Genomic DNA, 26,792 nt, shown 5'->3' with positions numbered 1-26,792 from the left:
TATATGCAGATATTATATATCTACATATATATGCAGATATTATATATGTGTATATATATATATATTTACTACAATACAATAGGAATTCTTAACTTTTCTGTATCATGTACTTCTTTGGAAGAGTGGGGAAGCCTGTGGACAGTTCAGAATGCCATCTTTAAATGCATAAAACGAAATACAGGGAATTACAAAAGAAATGAATTATACTGAAATATGGTTACCAATATTTTTTAAACATTTGAAGACCTCAAATTAAGAACTCCTGCTCTAAATCTGTAGGTTATAAATGGCCTTTCAGTCTTCATGGATGGAGAGAATTTCTACATCTGGAATTCCCCAAACCAAAGATAACAGGTTCAAATTGGGAGGTGGACAGTGAGGACAAAAATCTAAACCTACTTCAGTGCAAGAAATTATGATTGCTACTTTTACAACTACTAATATGGTTTCTGTAAAATTGAGAGTGATGATACAGAAAAGAAGGAGAGAGGACAGCAAAAGTTTAAATAAAAGTCACTGCAGTGACAAGGATTTTATCTTTTAGATCAATGTCAGCAAGGTCAGTTTCTAGGCTTCTTGCCACTAGCAGAAATTTATATCATTGTATATACATTCGTATCATTCTAATAAGCAGCCAAAATCGGACTGTGTTTTATTCAATCTAGGATACATAGTAATTTTTAAAAAATAATACATTCCAGGAGCTACATTTCTGGCAGCTCGGGCAGATGAAAACTTCTCTGGATGAGGATGCTTTACTATTTTTAATCAATTCTGTAATGTATGGAGAGTATTAAAAATAAAAATCAGTCTCAAATGAAGGCCCGGAAGGAGGAGGATTACAAGCAGGTAACATCTGTGCTGCTACCTCCTTAATTCTGTATCTAATTAAATGTCCAAATCCAAACTCAAGAGCTTTGCAGTTGGTCAAAGTCATGCAAAGAATATGACTAGTCACTGATGCTTATTTTTTTTACTTTTATAAAGACAATTCAAAGTCTTCTTCACTGATTGTTCCATTTCAATCAGCCAGCTCTGCACTTTTTCTCTCAGGTTTATTAATCCTACACCTGGAAATGAACAGGTTACAAATTTGTTTAAATACCAGGTCCTCCACATTCTCTAGAATAATTCCTCTTTATTACCTAGCACCCATTCAAACTTCAGTTGCATTAATTTAGGTCCATAGGACAGACTGTTGCCATTTAACTTGGTGATGGTCAAACTCCTAAATTGTCAATAGATAAACTCAGAAATACAGGTCTCTAAAAAGAAAAAGGGAGAAATGGATTTTGCAAAGAAGCTGACTAATTGGGAGGTGGCATGAAATGCTTCTGAAGCCATATTAACCTTTCCTTTGAGTATCATGCCCTGTAGCTTTTGGTTTAAGGAATGCACGCACTTTGCTAATGTGGCATTTTTCTTCTTGTTGACAAGTCCAATATTCTCCCAGGGATGCCGGGCTGACAATCAGGAAACACCACAATTTTGTGAGAATGAAAACTACAAATAACTCAAAAGGGCAATTAAAGGACAGAAGGCAATCATGAGTAGACTAGAGCATGTTCATGAGATGTAGCATAAAAGACATCATTGAGGGCATATGTGACCAGAAAGAGGTGGACTGATTAAAACCATTGGAAGAAGACAAGAAATGGAGAGTCCAAGCTGCACAATGGTACCCCCTGAGATATTAAAAGAAGCAAAGGAGGACCGAAGCTTCTCTGCATTACTGATAGAGTGCCAAGGACAAGAACTTCACTAAATGAGAAAGCATAAAGGGACTGCTGTAGGTATCAATAGAAGGAACACTCACAATAATGAGATTGTGGATCTATACCACAGTGGATCTACAGATATAGGATTTAAGGATCACAGACCTAGTGCAGGAAGGGACCTCTGAGATCACCTGGTGCAAATCTCCACATTTAACAGATGAGAAAGCTGAGGGCCCTCATAAGTCTAGTCATTTACTCAGGTAACAAGGCAGTAAGTGCCGGAAGACAGACCTGAATCTTGGTCCTCTTTTTCCAGAGTAATCAGTTTTTCCAGAGTAACATACAGTTTACAGAAAGCGATAGCTGCACTAATAGTTCGACAGAGCCTACCATTTGACTGTTGTCAAGTTACTTAATGTGAGCTGCCCTCCTGGAGAGCAGGGATCTGATCTTATACATTTTTGCTTCTCAAAAACACTTAAAACTTGTACTTAAAAAAATAGTTGTAGACTTGACAGGGAAGTATCCAGAGTCAAATGTGTTATTTCATTTCAATCTTAAACTTGGATCACTGGACTAGCCTGATCTAGGTTTGGGTCATAACACTTTGCTAATTAAAAAAAAAAATTCTGACATTCAAAGTCCTCCCCAAAATGGCTCCAACCTACCTTTCTAGCCTTATCTTGATCAGACTACCAGCCATTCTCCAGTTATTTGGAGAATGGTACTTATGTACCATGTTCTCTTAAGTCCTTGCCTTTGACTGATTCTTGTACCTGAAATGTCCCCCCTCACCCCCTCCCCGCCACCATTGTGGGAATGGGAATTTAAGATCTTCCCTGACCCTAGGTCCTTTGATAGGCTTAAGTGCACCTGGAGCCTGTGGCAGGAGGCTTGGTTTTCAGGAATGCCCACACTTTGGTGCTCTGTGATTGGGCAGTGGGTCAAGAGGGTTGTGACATTCTCTAAGTCAGGAGAAAGCTATATAAACCCTGATGTGAGGCTTTGTTTGGGGGCTCACTTTGAGAAGTGTTGTGTGATTTGACCAGACGAGACTCTAGGCAGTTGTTGAGAGCCCCCCAGCTTTGAAAACCCCAATGTTGATACTTCCCTCTCTGGTAACTGACTACTTATGGATGTAATGGTCAGACAGTTGGAGGCCTGTCTGCTGAAATGTTTCTGTCTTCTTGTAACTTCTGCTTGTAACCTTTCTATATACTCTGAAGTTTGGGGTGCTGACTTTTTCCCCTGAACTAGGTAAATGATATGTTTGATTAATTAAAGCAAGATTGTTAACACATTTTGAGTTGCTTTCCTTTAGAAAAGTAGATCTAAGAACCTGTGTTGGCAGCCACCCTGGGTATGGTGGGGTGCTTGCTGCTACACCCCTCCCCTCTTCTAATATGGCTTCCCTCCTCTCCTTTTATCTATCCTATAACATTTTCTGAATTTTTCAAGGTCCAATTCATATGCCACCTACTCTCCAAATATTTCCCCACCCACTACTTCTACTCTCCACCCCTGGAAATGATCTTTATTTTGCATTTTTATATTTTGATTTGTATTTCACTTACCTATATTTATGTCTAACCATCCCTAGTAGACAGTAAGCTACTTGGGGACAGGAACTGTAGCTTCCTCATTTTTGTATTTTCTCAGCACTAATTACAGTTTGTTGACCATCACAGCAGTTGAATGAATTTAAGTTTAATAATAATGATAATGATTATGTCTAACACTTATATAGTACTTAATATGTGCCAGGCATTGGGTCAAGTGCTTTACAATTTATTATCGAATTTCCTCTTCACAATAACCCCTGGAGGTAAGTGCTATTATTATCCCCATTTTAAAGATAAGGGAACGGAGGCAAACAGGGGTTAAGTGTCTCGCCAAAGGTCACATGGCTAATATGTCCGAGGTTGGATCTGTACTCAGGTATTCCTGACTCCAGGCCCACTGCTCTATCCACTGTACCACTGAATGAATGAAAACATTCAAATATATCCTATCTCAAAACATCTAATCCAGAAGAGAAAGACTGGTTCAGTGGTCACTGGCCCTTTCATGTGCAGTACTACTGTACGGTCTTTTAAGAAAAACCTGTTCCTGCCCCAAAAACAAAATGAAATTTCTCTACTCTGTCCTACTACATGATATTCCCAGGGAGTAGGAAGGTTGGTTTTTTGTTTGTTTGTTTGTTTAATCATTCCTCCCTCTTGGACAGAGTATAGACATGTAGTTACTGTAGTGTACCTGAGTGGCATGGAGACCTGATTTTGCTGGAGAAAGATGAGTAGAGACTCTTGACGGTTGTGGGCACTGGGCCAAGTTAACTTTGGTATTATCGCCTAGCCACTGCCTTCATGCTATTCTACTAAGCACAGGACCAAAGGATTATTCGTGCTATTCTTCAGCACAATGCCAGATCATTTACGTTATTATTTAGCTGTGCAGCCAATCAACAGAATGATTCAGAAACAATTTGTTTTCAAGGCTACTTCTCATAACATTGCTAATTGAATTAGCTAGTGTTCCATGATGAAGCCTATGACAGAAGAGAGATCAAAGTGTGTGTGTGTGTGTGTGTGTGTGTGTGTGTGTGTGCGCGCGCGCGCGTGCGTGCACTCACACCCGAAGATTAGGGAGGTCCCAGTTCAATTTGATGAGATCTCTTCAATTCACTTGATGAGATTTTACTAGGTAGGACCTTCATTTCCCAATGACTCAGTCTGTCTCCAAGATGATTAGTGCAGACGGTGGAAGTGGGGGAAAGAACAATACAACAGACTCTTGCCAGAACAGCCACGTTTTCCTCATATAAAGCCATATAAAAGATTTATTCCCTTTTTCATTTCCTGTGGTCCCTGTCTCTGAGACTTTTTCACCGTCATCCTCATACTGACCCCTATTTCCAAGCCTTGTTATGTCCATTCCTAATAGCTATCATACACATCCCTTTCTCTCCACCCCCATAGCTGCCCACCCCAGTAAAGGTCTTCATTCCCCCTCTCCTGGACGATTGCCATAGTCTGCCAATTAGTCTCCATGCCTCAAATCTTCCCCCACTCCACTCAATAGCCCCAGTGGTTTTCCTAAAGTACAGGCCTGACCATGTCATCCCACCCCTTTACTCAATAACTCCAGTGGCTCCCTAATATTTTCAAGATCAAATATAAAATCCTGTGTTTGGTATTAAAAATTTTTTATGACCTGACTCCTCCCTATTTTTCCAGTGACCTCGCAACACTAGGCTTCTTGCTATTCCTTTCACATGAGACTCTATCTCCCAGCTCCATGCCCCTTCTCTGGCTGTGCACATGCCTGCAATGTTAACCTTCTTCACTTCTGCATCCTTGGTTTCTACCAGGACTTAGTTTCCAATCCCACTTTTTGCAGAAAGGCTTTCCCAGTCTTCTCCATACCTTCCCTCTGAGATGATTTTTTCCACATAGATCTTGTATGTACATAATTCTGTGTATGTTGTCTCCCCCACTAGAATGTGAGCTCTTTGAGGCTAGTGATTGTTTTCGCCTTTCTTGTATCCCCAGCACTTAGCACCGTGACTAGAATAAGAATTACTCAATAATACTGTTTGACTTGACAGCAGCAAGGTTAGGGGTAGGGATTTCTTCTCTTTTTGGTGGAAAAGAATGACTTTGGGGCAGCTAGGTGGAGAAGTGAATAGAGCTCTGGCCCTGGAGTCAGGAGGACCTAAGTTCAAATCTGGCCTTAGACACTTAACACTTACTAGCTGTGTGACCTTGGACAAGTCACTTAACCCCAATTGCCTTGCCTTCCCCCCTCCAAAAAGAAAGAAAATGGTGACTTTTGTTGTTGTTAAGTCATTTTTCAGGTGTGTCTGATTCTCTGTGACTCCATTTTGGGTTTTCTTAGTGAAGATACTGGGGTGGTTTGCCATTTCCTCTTCTAGCTCATTTTACAGATGAGGAAACTGAGGCAAACAGGGTTAGGTGACTTGTCCAGGGTCACACAGCTAGTAAAGTATCTGAGGCCAGATTTGAATTCAGAAGATGAGTCTTTCTGACTTCAGGTCCAGCATTTTATCCACTATGGCACCACCTAGCTGCCCCAATTGGTGACTTGCAAGAGGGCAAATGCTGATTTAAGAGAGAAACACATGGCAAACCTGAAAGAGAAGCTTGGATTTCCAAGTCCTAGCTGCTGTTTCTTTTCTTTTCTGAGCAAGGGTAAGAAGCTAGAGTTCCTAAGAATGGATTTTCAACTTGAGTAAATTGGAGAGTTCCTGTGTTTTGGCATCAGCCTCTGGGAAGGAAAAGGAAAAAAGCAGCATGCCTCTTCGAGAAGAAAGAGAATCACTCATTAGCTGGAAGAGAAAAGCCAAGGGATGGAGGATGAGACCCAAAATGCAAAGCCTCCATACTGTCACTGTGAGATGATGGAGCTCTGTAGCTGAGGTGAATGGGAGTGCTGTTCAACAGCCTCTGCCTGAGCTTACCTTCTGAGGATAATCTAAAGGTTTATTTAAACATTCTATATTTTTGTATTGTTTCATGGGGTCCTGTGAGTTCTGTGTACCTTATGCCCTTCCTTTGGTGGGTGAAATAAAGGCTATCCTATACTTAACAACTGGACTGCCTTCTGAATACCTATAAGGGAGTTGGAGATCCTTTTATTCACTTCTGGGGAAACCCAGAGATCACTTATATGACGATCATATTTAGAGATTGTCCTGGAGAATTCCAAGTAGGGGCAATGAGTCAAAAAAAGAGAAGTGGAAGTGGACCCTTCTGGGGTCAGTGTCTGGGATCAAACTTCATCTGTGTGAGCCTAGAGTCTCCTGGGGGACCTGGGCCACACATGTTTATGGTATTCTAGAAGTCTACTGTTTCCCTTACCAAACCAGACTGCTGATCCTGCCACCCACTGGGAAGGAGAGGAAGAAAGGAAAAGGGGGGGGCAAGAAACAGAGAAAGAGACACACACACACACAGACACACACACACAGAGAAGAGGAAGAAGACAGGAAGAAGGAAGAAAAGGAGGAGTAAGGAGAAGGGGAAGAAGAAGGCAAAGAGGGAAAGAGGAAACAAGACAGACACTGAAAATACATTTGTTAAACATTATTATGTGCCAGCTGTGCAAAGCACTGGGGATGCAAAGACAAGCCAAAAAGAGTCTACCTGTCCTTAAGGAGCTCATGTTCTAATATGGAAGACAGCACATAAAGGGGAGACAGACAGTAGGGTGGGGAGAGGGAGGGAAGGGAAGCAGCCTGGATGCCAGATTGCTGTTGAGGAGGTAGGGAAATCCAGAGGCTCAGAAATGGAGTTTTGACTGATGGAAGCATGGCCAGAGCATTTTATGAAATGGCAGTCGGGCCTGAAACGCAGTCATCTGTAGACAGGGCAGAGGCATCTACAAGGCAGCAAGGTTGGTGGGGAAGTCATGCCTGGAGTATAAGGTGTGGAGCCTTGAGTGAGTGAAGTGAGCATGATCAAGGTGTCTTATGAAGTGAGATGGGGATTCCTTGATTTTAGAGAATTATCAGACATCTAGGCACTTAAAAGCCCTAGCCACGTACTAGGTAAGCCTTTTGCTCAATAGGGAAAAGGTTGGCAGGCCTCAGGGAGTTGTAATCTACCTTCCCCATGGATTACTTCCCAAAGACAAATAAACTAAACATTAGAACACCTCCTTTAACATTAATGTCCCAATTCCCATTCATAATGTTTAGAGGAATCAAGCTTCTAGTAGCATACAGCTTGGACTGGCTGCCTGTTTTACTGGCACTACAAATCCAGTGAAGAATTGGCTAGATTCTTACCCCTTTGTTTTGCATGCTTCCTCTGAATTGCTGAATAATTCTGAAAGTCTTGTTTGTGCTGTAGTGGGGTTCACATTGGGACAATCCAACCTCTTGGGCTGCCAGGATGGCAGTGGAAGAAGGTGTTATGTGTCACTAAGGCAGGCTTCAATTTTATCTTAAAATGATAATTACAATTTTTAAATCACTACTATGGCTTTACAATAGCTACCCAGGGAGGCTCCTCTCGGTTTGAAGAAGAGTATTTAGCCATTAAGCTCTTTCTTATTGCTAAGCAACAGTTTTGTTCAAACCAAACTGGTTCCTGATTCTGGAGCAGCAGGAAAATAAAAGTCTCCTCAATTCTTGGAAGAGCAGGTGAAAATGCAAAGGAAAGAAATGGTAAAGATCTTGAAATATAAGAGAGATTTAAGCTAATTCTTCATTTCAGTTCTGTTAGCTAGATTTCAAAATATTTGGTGAGCACCTAACATGTGATGTGTTACATTCTAGGGGAAATCAAGTCAGCATATCTCTGTTGTCATATCATTCTGCTTTTTATTTTTTTTTTTTGCTTTTTGGGGGGTGGGGAGGCAGGGCAATTGGAGTTAAGCTAGTTGCCCAACGTAAGTATCTGAGGTCAGATTTGAATTCAGGTCCTCCTGACTCCAGGACTGGTGCTCAATTCACTGTGCCACCTAGCCCCCCCCCCATCCCTGTTGTCACATAATTCTGGAAGAAAAAAAAACCCACAGACTACAAACATATTCCCAAATAAATTTAGATAAATATGAATTTAGTAAAATTTTATTGAGGTTTTTGGGATACTACCTAATAAGAAATGCAATATGTTTTTATTTCCATGAGAGTAGCTCACTAAAGTAAGATTGCTTAAATACCACATAAGGAAGGAAGGAATTGAAACTTTTAATTAGCTCCATTCCTCTTCAATTTTACCATTTAACTTCAAACAATGGTTGGGCCTAGAAAATACAAGTTCATATGAGAATCATACAAATTGGTCTATGTGATAAGCCAATTTGCACATAAAAGACCACAAGGATCAGGGGGTTACAGAACCATGTGGATGCAAACACATTATTTGAAGTCTGGAGTAGGAGACTGAACATTTTAGGGATCTAGGTGGCATTTTTGACACAGCTGATTACTTCAGATAAGGCTTTAAGGAGAGAGAAGTTTTGGGAACTGAATTATGAAGTTTAAAAGATGGCATTTGGAAAAGGAATTTAGAACATTGGATCAGAGACTAAGGTGTAAAAATAACAGGCCAGGATGGAATGCACCTAACAAAGGCCTGGGAAAATTAGGAAAAATTAATTTGACAGGAGATGTATGAATCTGTTAAAGGGAGTTTTTAACTGAAACTAAAAAGAGGAAAATAAAACTTGGTATACCTTCAAATATCATAGGAAGAAAAGCAGTAGAAAGGCACACCAATCATAGAAGAGAAAACCTATGGAAAGGTACATGATCCTGGGCTTAGATATCTACAGAACTACACAGAGGATAGTCATTAAACAAAAAGTAAACCAGCAGTATTTGTATTTAATCCCCGAGACAATAAAAAGCTATTAAAGAGCCCTGAGTAGGGAATGGATTTGAGAATGAAGACACTGAAGGTATGGAGACCAACTAGAAGGTACTGATAACAGATCAGGTCTTAAAGGTGTGATAAAGCTTGAAGAAAGGGTATGTTTATTGGGAAAGATAATGAATTTCATTTTGGACATGTCAAATTTGAAGTGTTTGTAGGACGTCTGAATGATGTCTAACAGACAGATGGTGAAGATGCCAAACTGGAGGGGAAAGAGGATGGAGGAAGGAGGGAGAGGGAGACAGAGACAGAGACAGAGAGACAGATGAGACAGAGAGAGAAGAGGGAAGGAGGGAGAGAGAAATGAGTGATGGATATATAGATCTGGGAGTTACTACATAGAAATGGCAACTGAAGCCATAAAGTTAGCAAAAGAAAGTTTTAAGAGCGAAGGGGCGGCTGGGGGGAGGGGGGAGGATATGGGGCATAACAGAGCCTTAGGGGCAGCTATATGGAAAAGTGGTTAGAGCACTGTACCTAAAGTCAAGAATACCTGAGTTTTAATCCAGCCTCAGTCACTTACTAGCTGTGTGATCCTGGGCAAGTCACTTAATCTCTGTTTGCCTTACTCCATTAGGGAAGGAAATGGCAAACCAACTGCAGTATCTTTGCCAAGAAAACCTCATGGACAGAATTGGCATGCAGTAGTCCCTGGGGTCAGGGAGAGAAGGACACCACTGAACAGCAACATGATAGAACTCAAGGCACATTCACACACAAGAGGGTCAAAGAGAACAGTGATTTGAAAACCCAGGGAGGAGGCAGATTCTAGAAAGGGAGTGGGACCTGGGAGATCATTTAGTCCAGCCTGTCATCTGAAACAGCATCCTCTCTACACATCCTTAACAACTGGTTTTCTAGCCTCTTTTTAAAGTTTTCCAGGGATGGGAAACTCCCTATTTCACTGATCAGCTGATTCCAAACTAGCCATGCCTCCTCTCCTCACATATGACACTCCATTTCATTTCCCTGATCTGGCAATGATCTGGCAGTCCCATCCCTCACATGCCTACAATATACAATTTCCCTCTACTTCCCTCTAGACACAGCTCAGGCACTCCTTTTCTATAGAGTGCTCCTCACAACTGCTATAATCACTAGTGACCTCCTCCCAAACTATCTTGCATTTCACTACCTTGTATTTACTTTGCATTTCTCCTATCTGTATTTATATTATGTGTTGTCTCCTTTAATAAAATGTAAATTCCTTAAAAGTATGGCTTATTCATTTGTTATTTATAGTTTGGTATCCATATCCCCAGTATTTGGCACACAATACCTGGTACACAGTAGGTAATTAATAAATGTAGTGTATTTTTTGTTACATTTTTGAATGGCACAAATTGTTTAAAAGCTTTTTATTCTACAGAGCTGAAATCTCCCTCTCTGCAATTCAGCATAACTCATGTTTCATGATATTTTGGTAAACTCTTCTCTCATCCCATTTTGAAGGGAAGCACAGCTGTAGCTACCAGACAACCCACCCTGTCTATTCATCAGACTTTCATGGTCCAAATGGCTCATGGTAAAAATGGAAAGTAAAGCTAGCTCTTGTGCTCTCTCCTGACTTGGCTTTAGTCCTTCACTATTCCTCCAGCTATGGAGACCATATGGGTGACTTCTTTTCTCTTTAAAAGGTAACTACTTCTATATTTCAAGAGGTTCAGGCAAGGGGAAATTTTCCTTATTTGATTAATAGAAGGTAAGATCTCTAAACCCCCAACACAGAGATCAGAGTTACCCATGAGGCAATATCTGCTTACCATATAACCCCACTTTTTTGGAGACCTAGTTCAGGATTCCTGAACTTGATGTTGCTAGAGAAGTCTGCCTCAAAAATGATCCCAGATTTCTGAGGTTCATGAATCCACATTGTCCTGGTCACGTAAGTGAAGAACTCATATCAATCTCTGTCATGAGTCTCTTCAAAGCTGCCATTAACAGCCCATCAAATCCTTGAATACAATCATCACTGTCCCTCTTCACAAGGCTAAACTTTTATTAAATTTTATCCAATGCTGGCATAAAAAGAAAATCCTAAAGGGGATTCCTTCCAACCCTGAATAGAACTTTTCTGCGTAGTGCTATTGAATAAAAGGAGGCAACTAGGTGATCCAACACTTACTAGTTGTGTGACTCTGGGCAAGTCACCTAACTTTTCTTTGCCTTAAAACACTAGAGAAGGAAATGGCAAACTACTTTAATATCTTTGCCAAGAAAACCCCACAGACAGTGCTAACATGCTATAGTCCAGGGGGTCATGAAGAGTCTGACATGACTGAAAAGCTGCACAACAACAAAATGAATAGAATACTATTGAAAACAATTCAAAACAATGTTAAATAAGCAATCGAAAATTATAAAATATAAATTTATTACAAGTAGAGACTATTCTGCTCTTTCTGCCAGTATACCCAGTACATAGCACATAGCAGATTAATATTTATTGATTACATGACTTAAAACAAGTTACCATCAATAAACAAAGAGTTTCTAGATCATACTACATAGAAGAAAATTACGAGGAAGGACTTGAACATAGAAAGAAGACATTTAAAGTTTTCTTTTTAAAAGTATTCTGCAAAACATAGTCAGCTGGGTCCACAGAGGCATGACTGACCCAATTTTAAAGTCCACATAATGTCAGAGGAGGCTCTGGTTTTGAATAAAAATTTCACTGTGATTCTCCCAGCTTGCTTCTAAGATCCAATTATATTTTTATCCAGACTATTACTTATCATGTTTCTGTAATATGACACATATCACAAGGACCTCAGGATGTTTGGCAACTTTAGTAAATGAAATTTAAATTCAGTGAACCAGCTTTTAATTAACTCTGATTCCAAATCTTCTGCTTTGTTTTAGAAAACACCATCTAGGACAGGGGTGGGGAGCCTGCGGCCTTGAGGCCACAAGTGACTGAATTCAGTTAAAGGGCCTCACTTGAGGACCTAGAGGGCCACATGTGGCCTCAAGATTATAGCCTGATCTAGGTTCATAGAACTTAAGAGACTGAAAAAAAAACAGGGAAATCATCTAGACCACATGTGTCAAACTTCCTGGCTACAAGTCCACAGAACTCCTAAATGCTGCACAAATCATATTAAAATATAATTAAACTGTTTAACAAAATAAGTAAAAACACAATACAACATAGAGAATGTTAATCTGTTGTTTTCCTAGTTTCCCTGCCCGTAGGGATTCGTTTCTATTTGAGTTTGACACCACTGATCTACACCAGCTCTCTCACTTTATAGAAAGGAGGAAACTGAGGACCAACAAGGTTAAGCCACATCACAGTAAGGACTAGAACCAGAGGCTTCTGACAGTTAATCCAGTGCCCTTTCCTTTGTACCACAGTTTGCCCTCAGGATTATAGTTTTGCTTATGTAATTCCTGTTCAGAACTCTATGAATGTCTCATGTCACAATTGTTCAATTGCTTAACCAGCTCTTGACTCTTCCTCTGGATCTCTATCCTTTTCTTTGCCTATGATTCTGTTTTTCCCTCCCCACAGCAGCCAGCAGCCTCTCTCACCTTGTCCAAGGGCTTGATTCTGCCCCCATATTGGCAGCCAGGACAGCTGTTCCACAGTAGGGAGCATGGGGGAATTTCATCCATTCACAGATGCTTTCTTACCTGGGCTGTTAACACTAGTGTTACAGGACTTACTTTTGCTCCCACAGAAGTAAAGAAACCAATGGCCAAATCCATGTGATCTAAGAAACTAAAGAAACATTCACCTAGGATAGGTAATTGGCTTAAATTATGCAGCAGTAATCACAGTGCATTGACAGGGTGACAAGATATCGCCTCTGAGGGGCGGTAGGGCATCATGGATCAAAGGCGGCTGTCCTTGGAGGCAGGAAGGCCTGGGCTCCAGACCTGCCCCTGGAACATACTAGCAATGTGATCCTAGGCAGCTTATTTAACTTCTTATTACACCAGGCAACCTGCTAATACTATACATTTGTTATAAATTTGTTGTTGTTGAGTCATGTCTGACTCTTCCTGACCTCATTTGCAGATTTCTTGGCAAAGATCCTGGAGTAGTTTGCCATTTCCTTCTCCAGATCAGAAAACTGAGGCCAACCGGGTTAAGTGACTTGCCCAGGGTCACAGAGCTAGTGTCTGAGGCCACATTTGAACTCAGGTCTGACTCCAGACCCTGAGCTCTATCCACTGCACCACCTAACTGCCATTCATTGCTTATATGAACTGGTGGAGAGAGTTTCTACATTGGGAGTTTTCTAAGCTGAAAATCTGCATTAGTGACAAAATCATATATCTAAATCCTGGTCAAAATAGACATTGAATACTGCTAACAATTCTGACCTAGGACTTATAACCATAATCACTAAACACAATAATAACTAGCCACAATCAGTTATCAATAATTATCATCATCACAATTTATAATCAATTATAAAAAAAGCTGCACAAGTGAGCTTCTAAGTGTTACACCTCTCTTTGCCCTAATGATCCCTTATTCCTTGCCCTAACAGAAGAGAGGTCAACCCAAGTCTGTACCCAAGCATGAAGGAACACAATGCTGGAAGGGAGGAAAGAAGGGTTAGTTTCAGGAGAGAGTGAGCCTAAGGCAGGGCACAATGGCATCTGGTTGGTGTGGGGGTAGATAATGAACTTTGGTGAAGTTCTATAAAAATATTAAGACAAAATGGAGACTGATAGGTAGCCAGCCCAGACCTTACTCTCCAGATACCTGGAATAAGATTTTAATAGTGAGGCTTCCACTCTTTGGACCTGAAACAGGTCAAGGAACAAGCATTGTATCAAGGTCAAAATATTCACATTTCTTAATTTTCAAGTGTTCTTCGCTTAGAGTAGTCAACATAGACCTGCTACTGATAAAGTCATTAAGTTTAAATAATGATAAAAAAAAATAGCCTGGATGATATCTAAATCTCAAGAAACCTAAACTATCACATTTTTTAACAGAGAAAATGTTCCTTTTTGGTGTTTAATTGTGAGGGACTCAGTTGGAAAAAGCTAAACGAACAAACTACTGGGCAATATTAATCATATAGTAAGTCAACCACACACCATCTCCTAGGTGGAGATTTTTCAGCGTCCCTCTGGGTTTGAACTAACTAAAAGAAACCAGCGATTAAAAATCAACATTAAAAATTCCAGAGTAATAGAATGAGACAGTAATTCTCAAAAACACTTATGGGAAACTTATGGGAAAACTGGAGCCGCACAATTCACAAAAGAAAATAGAAGTGCTCCTATCAAGCCAGAACATTAGAGCCTTTATTTTAAATTGTGGCGATAAGTTTTTGCACATATTCTGGAACAACATCTGTCTATACAATTAAGAATGTGAAAAGGGGTAGAGGTATCCACTGAATCAATCAAATCAGCCTAGACCATATAAAGAAACTGACAAGATGCTAGTCCTCATACTTCTGTCAGTAACAAGACTTCCATGGAATCAATCCAACAGAACTGTAAAGTAGATGTGAATGAGATCTAGACATTTCTATTGAATGAGTGAATGAATCAAAGGCTGTAGACTAAATGTGATCAGTTCAGAAGGCTTTGAAAGTCATCTGATAACAGGGAGCGCCATTACACAGAAAGTTATTTTCGCACCAGCTGTGCCCCATAGGCTTTGAGTAAAACAGTAAGCCAGTTCAGAATCTAAGGATTGAAATTGAGAACCCATGTTGGCCTGATCTAACCCCCTAGCCTTCCATTTATCAGGAACCATGACAACCTCAAAAATTTGACTTGGCCATGCCCTGTGGGTTTTGTATAAAACAGCAAGCCAGTTCAGAATCCAAGCACTCTACCATTTGGTGGTGAAGCCTCTAGTCAGCCCCTGAGAAGTACTGACTTATGGGAAGGGGTTGGGAGGAAAGAGAGCAGCTCAGCCTATTCCCTGGCCCTTGACCAGAGAAGGACCTCATGAACTTCAAAGAGCTGGAGGCTTTTGACTTTTTACTTGGTCTCCTCACAGTTTCTCTGGAACAGCAATGACCAGTAGCAATGCCTGTATGCAGCAATGCCTGTATGCAGCAAAGAACTGGACATAATGAGGAAAGCGAGTTGCAAGACTTTGCAAAGAGCTAGGCAGAAAGCCACAACACGCCCAAAGGGAACTTCATGAGCACCCTTCGTGGAGGAAAAAAGGACTTCTAACAAGCAAGAGCTGTGAGTTACCCCTTTGAAGGGCATACTGGAGCCAGCTTAAACCTGCTTGTGGGCATTTATACCTTGGAAATAGCATGGATATTATAAATATATATATATATGTATGTATTATAGCATGGATGATACAAGTCAGAGTTTGATTTATTGTTTTTTTTTAATCTAGACTTAATAAAGTAAAAGAGAAAATGTTAATAAAGCAAATTAAAAGTGTGTCATGTATAAATTTTTTTCGGGGAGCTGAATTTTAAATATTTACTAGCATTCCACTGAGCCTTTACCATATGTTCTATCTGATCTTGAGACTACTTTTCCTGGATTCTTCATGTATCAACAGGTAAACGAATACAAAACAGACTTTTGGGGAAATGTTTAGTACCAACTGTTCTTACTATACCATCTTAATAAATATTCCTTTATAAAAGTTAATCAATTTTGGGTGACTGATATCAACTGATAAGTGCATTGTTGGGGACTTATGAATTACAGTACCAGAAAGCCACCCTCTCCCTCCAATCCCTTAGGGCTTCCCCTAAGAAAAAGCAGCACCAGACTTGGCTCTTCTCAGAAATTCAAGGTTCTAAGACAATTCCAAAAGGCTCATGAAGGAAAATCCTATCCACATCCAGAGAAAGAATTATGGAATCCTGAATATACATTGAAGCATGCTATTTTCTCTCCCTCTTTTTTGTTTTGTTTTTTCTTTCTCATGGTTCATTCCATCGGTTATAATTCTTCTTAACAACATGATTAATGTGAAAATATGTTTAATATGAATCTATATGTATAGCCTATATCAGGTTGCCTGCTGTTTGGGGGAGGAGGGAAGGGAGAAAGGGGAAAAAATTTAAAACTCAAAAGCTTGTAGAATTGAATATTGTAAACTAAAAATAAATAATTCTTTTTAAAAAGGAAAGAAACAGCAGTACCTCTCTGGAGACCCAAGTTGTCAGTACAAATGGGAGTTGAAATAGTGTTAGATCATGTACCACAACACAAACACCACACACACACACTACACATACACACACAATAACATTTAAGAAGTTCTCAAAAGATGAGATGCATGTCAAAAAGATGAAGGACTCTATGGGCCTCAGGTTATGCATGTGCAAAATGAGAGTGGTGGATGAGATGATTTATTTTTAGATTAAAAATTATTTTTAGGTGGTACAGTGAATAGAGCACCGACCCTAGAGTCAGGAGGACCTGAGTTCAAATGTGGCCTCAGACACTTAACACTTACTTGACGTGATCTTGGCCAAGTCACTTAACCCCAATTGCCCTGCCCTCCCCCCTCCAAAAAGCAAAAAAAAAAAATTATTAAAAAAATTTTATTTTAATCTTTAAAATTACTTTTTAATTTTTTCCTACATACAAAGCAGAAGAGAGAGGATTGTACATAAAACTGTGAATCTCTCTTAAACTATCAACTTGCTTTTTTTCCCTTGAAGCACATAACTTTAAGTTATCCTACTTCATCTGTGTTTCCTTCTGTCCTTTCATCTGTTCTCTTCCGCTAATTTTTAGACTGCTTCAATGATCCTACTTATATAATGGAGGGAGTGCTTGTACCCACTTGTACTCACTGAGTGAGAGAGGTGAAACTTCTCAAACTATATTCTAAAATCCAGTAAGGTTTTTTGTGGGAAACTGCCTAAGTTCCCCTTCACCAGAAATCATATGATTTACAAGCACTCAAAACTCAGAGCGGTCTCCCTTCTCCTCAGTGACACCTCAGCATAAGATATGCCAAATAAGGACAGAAGGGCTTTCTCAAATGTCAGGATTGTTGATGTCTGTTTCCTTGTTCCCATACTTGAAGTAGATTGCCGAGCTTAGATGGTGCACCTGACTTCTAGCCAATGGAAGAAAAGGGTCAGAAGGGGGGTGCGGGAGAATTCCGCATTAGGGCTTTATAACTTTGCCATTTCCTTTAGTAAATTGCTTCTCCCTCCTGACTATTTGTCAGAAGGGGGGATTGCCCTTTCTCGAGATCATAATAAACCATTCTTTTCTACTTCCTACCTTGAGAAGCCTCTGTGTATTATTTGGGTAAGAATCTCTGTTGCTCACAGTTTTGGGGTACACACTTCATGATTTGGGTGCCCAAGAGAGGGGCTACTATCTCATCTTAGTATTCTAGGGAAAGGCCTGAAGACTGGGAGGTGGTGTTCTTTTTGGCCACCTGGTATTCAAACCAAGCTCTTCTGACTCCAGGATCAATGTTCTTTTCAGTATGCCCTACTATTATTGATAATAAATCCAGGCTAGATCTATTTTTGGTTATTGAAATAACTGTCAGGTATTGAATCTGGTTTTGGTTGTTTTTTTTTTCCAACTGGTTAAATAGCCACTTTCTATATTAGATGAGTCCCATGACCATCTATCTGTAAAGTAAGGCCAAAGCAGCTAATCAATCATTTTTTGGTCCAGTGTTGTCCTGTCTCAATAAATATAGACTTAACAAAATATATATACACATGCACCCAATGCTCTGTCTCTAAACCTTGCTCAGTCTCAAGACCTACTGGTAGTTATCTGATTGAGGAGAAAAAACATTTTAAATTTATCTGATCTGACATTACTGGATAAAAAAAATCAATAGAAAGCCTACTATCTCTGTTCTCGCTAAGCAACTATACTTTTTTCCTCTAATTTTCCTATCTGTATATTCAATTTAATTCAATTCAGCTCAATCCAATAAATTTTTGCTAAGCATTTATTGTATGTACTTTACGTTAATTCCATGCTACTAGAGACAGAAGTTTTAATAGGACAAGATCCCTGATCTTTGAGGGTTTATGACCTGGTAGAAAATAAACAATAACAGCTAACGCAGTTTCTAAAATGATCAGTATGCATTATTCCACTTGAGACTCATCACAACGCTATGGAGATAGGTAATTAAGTATTATTACACAGATTAAGAGACTGAGGCTCAGAGATGAAATGATTTTACAGAGATCACACTGCTAATCAATGATAAAGTTGAGATTTGAATTCAGGATTGTTGAAGTATTTTTTTTTAGTGTTAACTAAAATAATTAGGTAGTGGAAAATGAAGGAGAGTTGACTTGAATATCTGAACAGATGATGTGTTGTGACTCTCAAGCTTTCTGCTAAGCCATACTCTGCAGTACTCAGTAACTCCATTTTCATTCTTAGATAAATGATGATAATGCCTTTAATAACTTAGTGATCCCTAATTCCATCAAGCTTTGGATTAATTTAGGTGAAAGTTGGCTACTGGCTTAAAAATCAGTAAGCTAAATTTTTATGAAGCAATTAAAATTATGAGAATAAAGATGGTGTGGGTATTTTAATTTTTGTCTGCTGGTTGCAAAGAAAAAGAAAAATGAAATCTCTATTCTATTCAAGTGCAGGACCAAGGCTGACAGCCCAGGCTTCAATGCTCCTTTTCCAGAGCTGTGATTTCTCTCCTCTCTTCAAAGGGACCCCTCCAGACACTGACTGCCTAGGGCTCACTCCTGGGCAATTGGCAGTTTTTTTGTGAGGCAATTGGGGTTAAGTGACTTGCCCAGAATCACATAGCTAGTAAGTGTCAACTGTCTGGTCAGAGGCTGGATTTAAACTCAGTTCCTCCTGACTTCAGGGCCGGTGCTTTATTCATTACACCATCTACTGCCCCCAGAAAGTCTTCTTTTCTCTAACTTCTAACATCCAAAGAACTAAACTGGCGGGTTAATATTTTCATTTCTTTTTAAATTTATTTTGTCTCCCTACCAATCTTTGCTTTTCTTTCAATGATTATTCCACCTGGGTCCCAGACACTTAGATCTTTGCTTCCTAATACCAATGAGCTCTTTTCATAGTTGAGGCTGGTCAGTTACCACAGTTATTCATATAGACATTGTAATATGTCTTGATAAATGGATATTCAAGAATCCATGTAATTTAAACAGAGGATGGCATTTTGAAGTGGGGGAAGCGCAAAAGCAAAGAAAGGTCTGCATTAAGGTGTGAAGGGGTGTTGCATAAGAAGTCAAGGTGCAGTTACTTAACTTTTACTCTGGTCTCCAAACCACAAAACCTTATTATCCTGGAGGCCTAATATGGTCAGTCGACTTTTGAAAATTTTAAGTCAGTTTCCTATCACAAGTCTCGAAGTTTAGTCCTTTATGTTCCAGAATTTGATGGGGAAAAGTTCCTTATACCCCACCCAGAAAATGAAGAAATCACTTTCACCTGCATTATACCAACAATTAACAACTCCTTTATGTTCTGGATACTCAGACAATTAACTATTTAAGGAAGTTCTCAGTCTTGACTTGGTTATTTTGGGGTTTTTTTGTTTTGTTTTGTTTTTTAAGGAAAAATGGTTTATGAGAATGGAAGGCAAAAAGAAATCCTCAGCTATTCAAAATGTCTAAATAGCTGTTCTATGAGTATAACAAAGAAATAGCTGTTCTATTATTATTTAACAAAGTCTTTTCTTTTTATTATATGGGAGAATGGAAGGAAAAATAAAATAATGTGTTATGACAAGTAAATCTGTCTCATGGTGTATCAATATCACTATAGGCTGTGTTGTTTTGGTTGTTTAGGAAAAGAAGTTTGAGAAACACAGGGCTCATTAAAATAAAAAACAAAATCTTTGTTCTGTTTTTCCAAATGAAATACGCATAGCCAAAATAATGATGAAAATTAATTCAGTCAGTCTCTGGTCTCTTCAATTCCAAGAGAATTTACATAATCACTACAGTGGGCCACATTCATCAGGAATATCTCTATTGTGGTTCAATTTTTAGGGAATTTACACAGGTAATATCTATTATTCCTAATGGATGGAAACTCACAGGCTTGCCAAAATGAACCTCTTTATTCTAATTGAACATTGTCTAATTTTTCAAATGACATAAGCCAACATCTAAATTTCCACCATTGCAATTTGAACTTGGGAGGAATGTTAAGGTCAATATATGAGAAAAGTTTCGTGGGTCAAAAACAGCTATAGTATTTCCCCTCCACCCCCACCCCCACCCTGCTTCAATATAACTTTCCCTGTTCTGGTGGAAAGATGCCAAATAGAAAGTTAACCATTTCACTCTCCAAATTGTAACGATCGTATTTTTCCTACAGTCTATTTTCCTACACTCTCTGTTAAAAATCCAACTTTATTCTATATTTTATATTTTTTCTAACCTCTTCTTCCTCACTCTGAAAATTAAATGATGGTTCTACAGAGAGACTATGACTGAACTAGAACCAAAGGTTCCCTCCTCCTCCCCCTCACACATCTATCCCACCTTCTTCCCATCCACCTGGCACCTGCCTTCAGAGCTTCCTTCACTCAGTTAAAATGGAAATGCACATGTTCAGGAGTTCAGTGGCTGACACCAAAAGGGTAAGCCAGGAACAATCTACAGGAGAGGAGGAAGTCTCTTCCCTTGAACTTCCCAACACCACTCTAAGCTGGGCACTCACCTGGGGGACTCCCGTGTCCAGCAGCAGCTGTAGCAATAGCGAAAGCAGAGGCAGGGGAAACGGAGCAGTGACTGTTATCAGCTGTCTGTCCTGTGAGTTTAAAAAGGAAAAAGAAAGTCACAGTGAGATAGGTTGTCTATATATTGGTAAGAGCACACACCTTGAAGCAGAGACTGGATAATGGCCTATATGTAATATTTGTTTGTTTGTTTTTTTAGTACACCCCCCTTACCCCAACTTGTCTACTATTCCAAATCATAGACTATACAAGGTATATAACAAAGGCATGGAGTAAATCCTAACCTGTTTACTATGCAAAGATAGTATGCTTTTAAGTTGGGAGACTGCTCAGGAAGAGTTAAGATTTTTGTGTCCTATTTTGGAGGTTGGGGGAAGGCTATTCAGCCTTAATCTTTGCATACCTGCATCATGAAGCTCTTCCTTCAAAATCCCAATGATCCACAGATACCCATTAGGGAAGACAAGAGAGCCCCTTAACTGGAAAAACGTACAGGCATGGGGACTCTTAATGACCCCATCCTAAACCCATGAGAGTTGGACCTCATTTCTGTGTGAGGTATAATAAGATTATAGGCTCAGCTACAGGATGGACCATATTTGTTGCAGCTTCCTTTTTAATTTTCTCCTTTATCACCTGCCAACTATAATGCTCAAAGATGCCAAAGCATAGATTCAGGAATGAAGGAGATAGATAACACCTTCTTTCCCTACCACTTAAAATGCTAAATAGTCCAAAGCAAGACCTAGAAGCAAGAAAAAAAATCTTAGAAATATTATAGTCTAGACAGGGAGATTGTTTTTTCTATACGTAAGAGAAGGTTAATAGGAACTTCCCACTTTGAACTACTATTTTATGTATCTGTATTCATAATGGGGCAACTAGGTGGCACAGTGTAGACTGCTATTCCTGGAGTCAGGAAGACTCATCTTCCTGAGTTCAAATCTGGCCTCAGACACTTACTATCTGTGTGACCCTGGGTAAGTCACTTAACCCTGTTTGCCTCAATTCCTTCTGTAAAATGAGCTGGAGAAGGAAGTGGAAAATCACTGCAGTATCTTTGCCAACAAAACACCAAATGGGGTCACAAAGAGTCAGACACAACTGAAACTACTGAACAGTGACAACATCCCAGATATTCAAAGGAAGCCAGAAGCCTTTGTAGAACTGGTAGAGTCTGCTCCCAATTGAGAATACCTACATGTCTTGCCATGAGACTAAGAAGCAGCTGGCTATGCCCCAAAATTTCATTCCAGCAAATCTAGTTTCAAATACATACAATTTTTTTTGGTGTAATATCTTTAATTTTTCTGGCATAGCTGCTGCCTTACCACAAAAAAAAAATCACCTTTTTAGAAAGCATCTGCTACAAGATGGTGAGAAAAATTGAGGGTAACTTTAATAAGAGCCTATAATTTTGTATCATCACCAGTTCAATTCAACAAACAACCATTGAGCTCATATTATATCATCTCCCTGTCTGTGCATCTTTAAAAATAAAAACAGGCTAAACGTGGTCCTTTTTGAAGGGAAGGGGATGAATCAGATGCTTTCATATATACATTTTGGTCCTCAAGTTGTAGTGTTGTGTACACATTATGTGGTAAACTCTGCCATATTTCCTTTTTAAAACTGACTTTGCTAAAAAAAAAAACACAACATTTCACAAATGACCCTAGTTACAGAAACATGAGGATTTTATAAAATATTATACTTCTTATTACAGCCATATAATGGAAATATAGTGGAGGCAAGCCACTGGTTAATACTGATACCTGGGGCATCTAGGTGGCACACTGGATAGAGTGCCGGGTCAAGAGTCAGGAAGACCCATCTTCCTGAATTCAAATCTGTCCTCAGATACTTCCTAGCTGTGTGACCTTGGACAAGTCACTTAATCCTGTTTGCCTCAGTTTCCCCAATCTGTAAAATCAACTGGAAAAGGAAATGGTAAACCACTCCAGTACCTCTGACAAGAAACCCCTAAATGGAGTCACAAAAAGTCAGACATGACTGTAAAACCACAGCAACAATACTAATGCCTGAAACTGGTCTCAGACAACTTATAAACAAGATTGCTCTGTAATATGAAACACTATTTCTACTTCTTTAACTGAAATACACTTAAATATGGTATACTTAAAAATTAGGTGCACATCATGAAATTTGTACTGGGGCTGTTCCTGGCAGGAATAAAGTCAAGAGATCTGCTAGAATTAAATATTACCCAGTGGCCTCCAAACCAGTCCCCTGCCAAGTTATCCCTGGATGTGAAAACTCTGAAGGTCTCAGGGTTCTCCAACAGTGGGTCAGTCTACACTGGAAACCTAAGCCCACAGTCACCCAAACCCACACAAGCTGACCTACACCTGTCCATAATTCTGATGCCCATACCCTTTTTATGGGAACGTGAATCTGAAGATCTTCCCTGTCTCTTGGCCCCTTGATAGGCTTAAGTGAATCTGAGAACTTTGCCTGATTTGAAAATATACTCTGCCCCCTAATAGGCTGAATGTGGTCATGTGGAGCCTTTGGTGGGAGGCTTGTTCTTCAGGAATACCCACGCCTTGTTACTTAGTGATTGGGCAGTGGGTCAAGAGGGTTGTGACATTCTCTGAGCCAGGAGAAGGCTATATATACCCTAATGTGAGGTTTTGCTGTGGGGTTCACTTTGGGAAGAGTTGTATGATGAGACTCTGGGCAGCCCTTGAGTCCCCCAGCTTTGAAAATCTACATGTTGGTGCTTCCCTCTCTGGTAACTGACTAGGTATGGATGTAACAGTCAGACAGTGGGAAGCCCTGTCTGCTGATCTGTGTCTGTCTGCTTATAACTTCTATTTGTATTCTCTGAAGTTCAGGGTGTTGACTTTTCCCCCTGAACTAGGTAAATGATATATGTTTGATCAAAGGAAGATGTTAACCCATTTTGAATTGCTTTCCATCGGAGAAGCAGATCTAAGAACCTGTGTTGGCAGCCATCCTGGGTATGCTAGGGTGCTTGCTGCCACAACCCTCAACACAACAGCAAACAGTGTGTTTGGCTTCACTCTAATCTGGGATCACAGATTTAGAACCAGAAGAAACATTAGTTGTCCTCTAGTACTTTAGTACAAGCCTTTTGTTTTATAGAAGAAACAAAATCCAAGATAGTCTAAGGGGCTTGTAGGAACAGAACAAGGAATCAGGCCCAGGCCTTCTGACTCCAAATCCAGTAGTCTTTCTACTGGTTCCTAGTGCATCCCTATGCCTTTTCACTTTGTTTTCAGTGAGAGCTTCTGGTTGGCATAAAAAAATCACAAGCCCAAAATCCTCCACTTTCCTAACTGTATTCCATTTACCAATATTCGCTATAAAACAGCCCCTCCTTTGGACTATGAGTACAAGTTATGTCACAGAAGTGCCGGTGATTTCTTGAGGTTACTTGTGGTGGATTTGGTTTTTATTTCTCTTATTTTATATAATCAGTTTAAGAAAAAATAATTCCAAGGCAAATAATATTTTAAAGGATTTGGGCAAATGGAAAAATAACAAAAGGATCTTTTTTTGTCTTTTACTCTGATTATTTCACTTCAATTAAAGCATTTTTCACCATGGCTGTACTATTTTATTATTTTAGTTTATTATTTATTTTATTATATTAGATTATTTTATTAAATAGTATCTCTAAATTTTCACTTATATACAGATGATCACTGCTGTTACTAATATATTCTATACTACTGGACTGTTACAGATGGTACAGGAGCACAATGGGGTCCTTCCAGACCTAGAGATGAAAGACGAGCTCACTTTATGCAGAAATATGTATCATATACACCTAGTCAACATTTATATAGCACTTACTATGTGCTAGTGACTGCTTGAAATTATTTATCTCATTCTTTACAAGTGCTTTACAATTATTATCTCATTTTATCCTCACAACAACCCTGGGGGGCAGGTGCTATTATTAGCCCCATTTTACAGTTGAGGAAACTGAGGCCAAAAGGGTTAAGCGTTTTGTCCAGGGTCACATGGCCAAGAAGTATATGAGGCTAGATTCAAACCCAGGTCTTCCTGACTTCAGGTCTCCTTCTCTACTACTGCACCACCTAGCTGGCCCATCCTGGCATGGATCATATTATTATGAGGTCCTAGCATGTTTTCTAGGTGCCTAATCTCTCCCCACAAACCCTAAAAACATATTCCCTCTAGTGGTTTATAGAAATTTATCAGATTCTGGAGACAGCTTACAAATTATTCTCTTGTTTTAACAATCATTTTATACCTATTATTCAGTTGTTTCAGTCGTGTCCTAATGTTGTGACCCTATTTGGAATTTTCTTGGTTAAGATAGTGGAATGGTTTGCCATTTCCTTCTCCAGCTCATTTTACAGATGAGGAACTAAGGCAAATGGAGTTAAATGCCTTGGCCAGGGTCACACAGCTAGGAAGTATCTGAGACGAGATTTGAACTCAGGAAGATGAGGCTTCCTGACTCTAGGCCTGGCATTTTATCCATTGTGCCACCTAGCTGCCCTTTAGAGTCGGTTTAAGACAATTCAATAAATCTTGATGTATATAAAGTATTATGTAAAATTATTCCCTGAAAAAATGCTGGTGAATAGTGGTAATACATTCTTTAGTCATTTATTTGCTTATTGCCTAGAATAAAGTTATTTATTTTTAGCAGATTTTTACAACCAAGTTCAGTGTTTTTTTTTTAATTGTTGGTGCAGAGATTTGAGGATGCAGAGAAAAGAGGCAAAGAAAATATCTGGAACACTGCATTTTTACATTTCTGAAACAGTTAACAGGGTCTTACCTCCAGGTGGACGATATCGTAAATGTCGAGGAGTGGAAGGCGATCGGCACGGTGAAAGTTCAGCTATGTCCATGGCTGGATTACTTTCAGATACTGTTCGATCCCCGGACACAGTTTCTAGAACTGCTGCTTTAAAATATAGCATAAATTTTAATATGTAGGCAAGGTTTCCATGCTTTTCCTGACAACAGCATGCATTATGTTAGAAAAAGCTCATTGTTATATTAACACCACATATTAATTAATCTACATTTTCATAGCGCTATAACATAAGTCACTTTTCCTTGAAGTGACTTTTTTTGAGAAAATAAATGATCCTAAAGCTAAGTTGTTTTTATTACTCAGATATAAGATCATATAATAATAATAATAATGCTTATTATTATTATATAAGATATAAGACTCAGAACTAATTAGGCACTCATTTGCTTAGTTCATTCTATCTTACTACATGGTCACAGTTTCAAGATATCAAGAATAGCCAGTTCTTAATTATTCGGGAAAATGGGATAAAATCATGTCAACGAATTCTAGTAATATATAGATAATGAGACTGCCAGACCATGAGGTATCTCTGCCCAGGTCTCAGGGACTCAGGACAGCCCTGGGATCTCTTTAGATCAGGAAAGAAGCCTGCATTTGTGAGAACTATAAACATCAAGGTCCAGGAGCCTCTCCCCTTTGGAGTCCTGCCATTCCTGGTGCTTTCCAGTATACCAAACCCTTTCAAAAATATAAGTTATCAGAAAGGGAGTAGGGGAGATGAGAGGAAGGAAGAAATACTCCAGAACAGAAGCATGATCAGCCTCAAGGATATGATGCTTTCTGTATTTGTATGAGAGCTGACCCTTTGATTCCACCATGGTCTAAATCAGGGATTCTTTATCTTTTTTTGTGTCATAGGCCCCTGTGGCAAATTGTATTGCCCACTTCTCAGAATAATGTTTTTTAGATGCATTAAAGAAAATAAATAGAATTATCCAAGAAACCAATTATATTAAAATGCAGTTGTTATTTGTTTTAAAGTTCACAGACTACACATTAAGAACCCTGAGACCTAGAGTCCTATTACCCTATAGTTTGAGGTCACAGGTCACTAGGAAGCACTGCCTGAAGTCTGAACAAGGTTCATGGAAGAATCTGGGATAGTTCAGTCTTTCTTACAACAGCTAACACCACAAGGAAAAGATGATAGGCCACTTTGGCACCACCTTGAAGGGTATAGT

At 39.4% G+C, this 26,792-nt stretch overlaps 2 protein-coding genes across 3 annotated transcripts in view; both read right to left on the bottom strand.

The window, feature by feature from the left end:
• CKMT2 (creatine kinase, mitochondrial 2) overlaps positions 1 to 26,792 on the bottom strand; it is a 511,259-nt gene that overhangs the window by 172,530 nt on the left and 311,937 nt on the right. The gene's annotated exons all lie outside the window — the stretch shown is intronic.
• The window catches only part of RASGRF2 (Ras protein specific guanine nucleotide releasing factor 2), a 323,013-nt gene that overhangs the window by 106,961 nt on the left and 189,260 nt on the right, over positions 1 to 26,792 (bottom strand). The window contains exons 16-17 of the mRNA XM_069085026.1: positions 25,567 to 25,692; positions 20,744 to 20,833 (exon numbers count right to left, since the gene is read on the bottom strand). Of these exons, the coding sequence (XP_068941127.1) occupies positions 20,744 to 20,833; positions 25,567 to 25,692 (216 nt within the window). The remainder of the gene's footprint in view (positions 1 to 20,743; positions 20,834 to 25,566; positions 25,693 to 26,792) is intronic.

The sequence above is a fragment of the Petaurus breviceps genome, unplaced genomic scaffold (assembly GCF_028583685.1).
Source record: "Petaurus breviceps papuanus isolate PSGF00001 unplaced genomic scaffold, PetGlider_PUasm1.0 175, whole genome shotgun sequence".
NCBI lineage: Eukaryota > Metazoa > Chordata > Mammalia > Diprotodontia > Petauridae > Petaurus > Petaurus breviceps.
The sequence above is the reverse complement of the archived record's forward strand: the minus strand, read 5'-3'. Positions and strand labels throughout refer to the sequence as shown.